General features: G+C 43.1%; 1 protein-coding gene across 1 annotated transcript in view; it reads right to left on the bottom strand.

Annotated features, from left to right (window-relative positions):
• Positions 1 to 7,513, bottom strand: part of syde2 (synapse defective 1, Rho GTPase, homolog 2 (C. elegans)) — a 63,909-nt gene that overhangs the window by 22,790 nt on the left and 33,606 nt on the right. Inside the window, exon 4 of the mRNA XM_015053026.1 lies at positions 4,437 to 5,569. Coding sequence (XP_014908512.1) covers positions 4,437 to 5,569 — 1,133 coding nt within the window. The remainder of the gene's footprint in view (positions 1 to 4,436; positions 5,570 to 7,513) is intronic.

Consider the following 7,513-nt stretch of genomic DNA (forward strand, 5'->3'; position numbering starts at 1 on the left):
TCGAGTGAGTGTGCACACACACACACACACACACACACACACACACACACACACACACACACACACACACACACACACACACACACACACACACACTGCCAGTCTTTCCGGGCTCCAGCGTAGGAGCAGTGCCATGTCTATCTGTCCCAGCAGAGCGACTGCTGCTAAGCTGCCCTCGCAAAACCCAGTGGCGATTTTCTAAACCTCACACGAGAAAGAGGGACAGATTAGGGATTTGACTTTGTGTGCAAGTAAATAAAAGTCACTGGACACAATGAACAACAAGTCCATTCAGAAATAAAAAACATGGTGTCTCTCTTTGAGTGCAGGCAGAGAACAGCTGTTAGCAGAAAAGAGGGGCTTGCTCTTACGCTCTGTGGCTGCCAGGCAACACAACAGGCGGCACCGGCCAAGACCTGTTTGGGGATAAAGCAGGCACAATGACCTCCGAACAAAATGAGCTGAAAAGGAGAGTGGATGTCAATGATGTGGAGTATTTTCCTGCTCTGGGAACAGCTGTAAGATTTTACTTAATAAGGAAGAAAATTTCACCAAATGTTTCAGCAAGTTTGGGAATTACTTTCCTCATCTGGCAGGAGGAAATTATCTCCCAAAATGCAGTGCGTCACAGGAGATCCCTGTACGACCGCCAGTAATGCTAACTTTATCCCATGAGGAAATGGTTTGGGACAGCAACATATCCAAGCATTGTGACAAGTTCTTAATATTCACTCACCAGGCACGCACACCTGCTGAGTTACTCATTAACTAGCAAAAGTCTCTCGGGTTTACAGAGAATGATTTGGAAAACAGGGCTGGAGCTGAGTGCATGAAATGCCTGGTTGAAGTCAGAGGTCAGAAGTGAATCACCAGATGGTTTAGGATGACAGCAATGCAAAAGCAGCTCATAAAGGTACTTGTTGCAACCAAGAATACCATCTGTTTGAACCACAACATGTTGAACCTTGAAGCAGAAGGTTTGACTTGGCACAAGGTCCAGCATAGTTCCAGCTGCCACTCCTGTACGCTAAGAACAAGAAACTCAGGGCTACAACTAACCAGAGTCGCCAAATTTAAATAGCAGATTTTAAAAATGCGGACTGCTCAGTCATTGTGTCCTTGAGTAAGACACTTCACTTGCCTGCTGGTTGTGCTTAGAGGGCTCAGTGGCACCGGCACATGGTAGACTCACTGTGGCTACAATGTAGCTCACCACCATCAGTGTGAATGTGTGTGTGAATGAGTGAATGACTGAACGCAACTTGAAGCGCTTTGGGGATTCTTCTGGACTTGAACAGCCAGGTAGCATTTCTCTTACCAGTCTTTGATTGAAATCAGACTTTCAGATTAATACTACATTGATTACGCAAACAGGCCATGGTAAAATTTGCCTTGCATTTTTCAAATCTTTAATATAAAGTCTCTCGTCTTTGGAAGTTTGCCCATGCAGGAATCCCTTACTCCCCCATCTCCTCTGATCAAGCCATCGGATCATGTGGGGGGAGCCTGAGGCGCTATCAAGACAGTCATAAGATACCATCTGTCCTGCAAGTCCTGGATCTGCCCCAAGGCCTCCTCCCACTAGGACACTTCTACAACAAGCTGGTAAAGAAGGTGGCCAACAGGCATCCCAACCAGTTGATCAACCCCCCTCAGACGGCTGAGTAGAAAGAGCAGTAATTCCTCTCTGAGCGTATCCAAATACCTCAGGTACTAACCCTTATAGACACCAAACAAGGTTATGAGTCATTTGTGAAGCCTTGAGGGTGGAACATTGTGTTACCTTCTCTGCGTCAGTATTTGTTTAGATTTGGTACTGATGGAACTTGGTCAGAATTAAACGTGAATGAAGGTTCGTCTTACGTCACAACCTCGTCCAAATCATACACATTCGTGACAAAGTCAAGTTAGCAGAAACAAAACAGCAGCATCTTTCCTCAGACGTTGGGGCTGGATATGATGATTGAAAAGGGGATTGGAGCAATGAGTGCTGCAGGAGAACTGATGATTAACCATTCAGCACCAAGAGTGAGGTTGACGCCAGTGAAGCAGTTGTCAAGCTGTTTGTATGATTTGTTTGTCTCTTTAATTAATGCTTATACCACAGCTTCCTACTGTAAAAGGACCTTTAATGTTGTTCCTCATGGTTTTATGGTAAGCCATCTGCTTACACCATCAAACCAACTGATTGCATAAGCCACTGGCAACTCAACACAGTATTATATTCTTAAGAACTTTACTGACTGTCAAAATTTTATACTGCATCTACAAAAGAAGTGATAAAGCTCCTTCAAGACTGATAATTTCTCTGCACACTCCACATCTAAGCACAACATTCTCAATCATATATGTCGTGTATGTGAGTTGAGTCAAAAAGCTTCTTCTAAGACTTTCTTTCAGACATACATAACTCCATTCTTTGACACAGGTACCCTCTGAAGTCTTTTCAAAGTACCAGCACTCGTCTAGGATCTTAAAAGCTTAGAAAAGCCTCGAGGACACACATTTCAACAAGACTATCTAAAGAGAGCGGCTGCATAAAAGACACGAGCAAATGTGAATTTTGAGGGCAAAAACCTGCAGAAATTCCCCTGGAATGCGGTGTCGACCCCAAGCCTAACCTCTGTCTGCTTCCCATGCAGAAGACCCCTGAAGTTGATTTGAGACTAATGAAAAAGAGGCAAGAAAACAAGAGGATGGGGGAGAGATTAGAAGAAGCGCTGGGAGCGACAGCAGAGAAACATGTCAGACTCAGAAATCCACAGACAGGAGAGATAAATAGATAAAACTCACAGCACCGGGACGTTAAAGTCATAAAAACAAAGAAAAGAAATCTGACACAACATATTTAAAAGGTAATGGTAATGCTAGAGTTGTAAAAAGTTTATCTTTTTGAGGCAGGAAACAAGTGTCACAACCTGACTGGGTTTTCCAAAACATTTCACCCAATAAAATGAGTGCAAAATCCTTAAAGTATTTCTGATAAGAGAGACTAGAAGACCCCAAGACTCCACTCTCTAGTGTGAGTCAAAATCTAGGGTCTTCATCTGATATTTTTCATCAGTTTTTATTGCTTGAAAGCTTTTCAGTACAGTGGACTGTAGATATGAACAGGTTTATTGTAGCCATTTACTGACTCATGAAGATCAACATATACGTCTTACTTAAAAGATGGATTTTCTTGTCCTATGGTTAAGGGAAATGGATTTCTGTGTTGCATCATATTTTGTATCCCAGGGACAGGAAATCAGATAAAATCATACAATGAATTCTTGTCAAGGCAAAACATCTGATGAGACTAAAACTTCACATGCAAATATAATTAATCTTCATTTTAAGCAACTCCCACTGAAGCTACAGCTACTCAGTCTTTAAATCCCAGATATGATGAAGAAGCAAAATTCTGATTTTTTTTTTACCAGAATCCAAAACTGATTATTTTCTTTTAAGCTGCAACAAACATAAAACTGAATCCATCCTCAACAAATAATATATTAAGGGTGTTAATCAGACTGAACTGCACAACCACTTGAGATCCCTGAGATCACAACACCCAGCTGTTTAAAGTAAAATACAACACTAGTTTTTCTCCAAGATTTTACATATATTCAACTCAAAACACAATACAATGAACAATACAATGAGGTGAAAAAGAGATGATTTTAACATTATTTTAAGAAAGTTTAGAATCCTCGTATCCCTTTTCATCTTTGCCACATCAGTGTCTTAATCCGTCCATCTGTCTCTTCACTGAATAAAGGAGTTGTGTTGCCCATGGCAGCAACTCTGTGATATTATGTGTGCTGCTTTTTGATTCATTCAACATCATTAGTGGCTGCAGGGCGAGCATTCATCTCACAAAGCTAAAAGGATGTTGTGAATCCGTAGTTATTTCTCCAGCGGCTTTTATACTCTGTGAACATCAAAAACGAGGCACCATCTTCCATCTGAGAAGGGCTATTTGTTATTTGACTGCGGCTGTTTTAGGATTTTCGAGGAAAGCAAGATATTTAAGTGAAGGGAAAGAGAGAAAACCTCCAAAGTATGGCCACTCTGAAGGCTTCCTGACTGGACGTCTGAAATACCTAGTTGTGAACGGCGTCAGAATGCAGGGATGATTCTCACCTGTCCTGGATCTTGTTCAACATACAGTAAATTCAGAGATTTCCTTTCTGGCTGAGCTCCTTCTTCACCTCAACAAACCAGAGAAACTCCTACATTACTGCAGACGATGCCCTAAGTTATCTATTCGTCTCCTGCTCCATCCTATCATCACTCAGATAACTGAATCCTTCTGGTTAATCTTCAACGCCCCTAAATTTAGCTGAGAAAATAATAAGGCACTTAATTACAAAACAATTACAAGTGCCAAAGCTGGTCCCAGTTAAGTAAATGGAAAACATCCATGGTCAAAGCCAACATTCAAACATACTTACTTGGCAGCCTCTTCTCTCGATCTCGTTGATGCACTTGTATATGATGAGTGGCACCATCAGCCCGGTGTTCTCCCTCTCCACCACCCGCCACGCCTCCACTCCAAACACCTGCGGCTCTCTGTCTCCGTCTGGCCCGCCGTCCAGCGAGTTCTGCCACTGCTCCATGAGGTTCAGCTTGACGTAGATCAGGCCCCGCGGCTCCAGCTTCACCGCCAGCTGGTGGGTGCGTGTCACTCTGAAGAGTGCAGGCAGCACCACCGTTCCGTGGCAGCAGACACGGTTCCGTTTCGGCGTGGGTTCCCAACTGAACACCACCAGCTTGAGGTGCTGGGCGTTCTCCAGCTCAATGTTGAAGGTGTGATCCATATCCAAGAACGATGTTCGACAGGTAAGAAGTGCGGTTCGTGCTTTGTTAACCGAATCGACCTGGATTGCACAGTAAACATCTCGCGAGTCGATGCGTGGAGGTTTGAGGTCCTCAGCACCATAAAAATGGAGGCTCATCAGTCCAGAGATGTACTGGCTGCACTTAGGCTGATCTGTGAAGCTGTAATGGCGGAAAGCATCAATGTCCAGCTCGGTGCCATTGAGTCTAGAACTTCCTCCCTCAGCATCCTTGCCTTTTCCGCCCTTCCCCTCGGCAGAGCCATGTTTGCCAGATTTGGCAACCAGCTCCGGTGAGTCACCGTCGCTGAGGTAGCCGCCTTTGCTGGCCGACTTTGAGCTGCCGTCATTCTTCTTCTTGTTGAAGCTGTGTTGTGTTGAAACGCTGCTGTCCAGGTGGTAGCGGGAGATTACGTTGCGGCTCGCCGGCCCACCTCCGGATGGGGCTAACCGAGGCGGACCGGAAGTCTGGGTGACGGTCTCGGACCCGCTGCCGGTGGCCCGGAGAGAATGGGCCCTTGGCTCTAGCTGACAGTTTCCATTGCTACTTGTGTTGCTGTTTTGGGTCCCTTTGACGCTGAGCTTTCGGCTGAGTTCGGGAAGCTTCTTCATCTTCATGGAAATCTTCCTGACTGTTCGTGGGGACTTGATCTTATCTGGGAAGGACCAATTGATGGAGCTGCTCTTCTTGGCTGGGTTTGGGCTCGAGGGAGGAGAGAAGCTAACAACGTTGGGCAGGTCAAGTACATCTAAAATGGAAACAACAGAAGAAAAGAAATCCAAATTAACTGTAATTCTTATAAAATATCTATAAGAAAATCAACAAATGAAGACCATCACATGCTACCTTCCCAAATCACTATGGCTACTGCTTTCTGTATGTAAGTTTAACCTGTTATCACTAGTAATTACACAGTGTCTCCAGAAGACAGAAATGGGAAAAGGACGTAAAAGCAAAGGAAAGGTATGTAGGAGCCATAAATTACAGTCTCCGCTACACCTTTATGGCATATCAGCATATGATTAGGCGTACATGCAGCCCAGTAATCCAGTGGTAAACACAATCTCTGTGTAACACTTTATATAAACATCCAACTCTGTATAGTACTGTTAAAGTCTCCATATGCAAAGCCAGACAGTCATTAAGAAAGTTAACAACTTCAAAGAAAATGTGTAGAAAATACTTTTATGTCGGTTCTATTTGCTTACAAAACTAGAAACGCACCTAAAAAATTAGCTGGAGTTTACAATCAGTGACCAAAACAGACCCTGAGCAGAAAGTTGTAAACAATTTTCTTTAAATTAATGTACCCACAATAAACATGGCTGCACTCATCCAAAATAAAATTATTAGGATTTTTCTGATGTTTTTGCTCTTCTCAGTTATTAATTTCTTCAGCTAACAACTGAAGTCTAATGCAAGCACAGTCACTGGAGGAGACAATAAAAACTGTTGCAGTTCTAAATCAGAAAATTATCGTGGGCATGTGCAAAGTGGGAGTCTAAATATTTGTTTTTATTATCTGCAGGATATCCAAATCCACCATATTGGAATTCAGTCTTAAAATCTATGTTTTTCTCACTAACCCTCAGTTCATGTGTGGACAAGAAATCCAAGCTGAGCAGAAATGTTCCATTTCACAAAATATCCTTCTTAGTTATTGTGGACTGAAAGTAGGAATACATTTCTGATTATTCCTAGTTTGTTCAGATTTTCTCAGAGGGCGAAAGAACACAGAGAGATATAAAGTAGAAAGTGAGCCGGGCCCTGCCAACTTCACCAGCTCTAGTTTCAGAGGAGACCTGCTGTGCTATTCTAGGGTGCAGGCCTGGAGAGTGAAAAGACTGAGGTGCAACAGGATGTAGAGAGGGTAAGATGGGGAGCACTAGTGGGTCAGGGTGTAGCCCTGCAGATCAGGGACAAAGGCGCCCCTTGTCCAGACACTCAGAGGTCTGGAGGGTCGACTGCAAGGCTGGCAAGCTGGCTGGTAAACGTACAAACACGGCTTTTCTCTCAGATTCCTCATCAAGCCCCCTTTTAGACGGGTGGAGTGGTGTCTGCCTGTCACAGCGCCCTGCCAGTAATCCAGACAGAGGGGCTCTGAAAATGGAGAATATGGGCGGAGGGCCCTGGAGCAGCAAATTTACCAAACAACATCTGGGGAGGGGAGCAGTACACAAAGAACTACAGTCAAGGCTAAAACAAGGGTTGTAGGAGAGAGAGTACTAAAATCAGACAAAGCTCACTCACAAATTTAAAGTATTTTAAAGTGACCACCGAAAGATCTAAAGAAGCATAATTTGCATATAAGCAGCTATTTTAGGTACTTTCTACAAAAAAGAATTTTAGGAAACTGCAGAGAATTATTAGAGTAGCTCAGAAAATAGCGAGGATTGTCCTAACCTTACTGCAAAAATACTGAATTAGAATTAGAAGATTCTACAATTTACTGACTTGTGGGAAAAAAGTACAAACTTTGTAGTATAAATTATTACATGTAGTAAACAATAAAATAAACCTTTTACCAACATGTAAGCTATGTATGAGATGTGCTGTTGAATTATTTTTAATTCAATAAAATGAATAGAAATTCACTGTTAACCAGAATCACCTGGTTTGCAGTTTGGTTGACTTGGACGTGTGACTGGTGAGTCAAACAGACCATAATTGTAACTGGGGCGCCTGGTATTTT

The sequence above is a fragment of the Poecilia latipinna genome, unplaced genomic scaffold (assembly GCF_001443285.1).
Source record: "Poecilia latipinna isolate Pla-1442-1.1 unplaced genomic scaffold, P_latipinna-1.0 Scaffold1155, whole genome shotgun sequence".
NCBI classification, from domain to species: domain Eukaryota; kingdom Metazoa; phylum Chordata; class Actinopteri; order Cyprinodontiformes; family Poeciliidae; genus Poecilia; species Poecilia latipinna.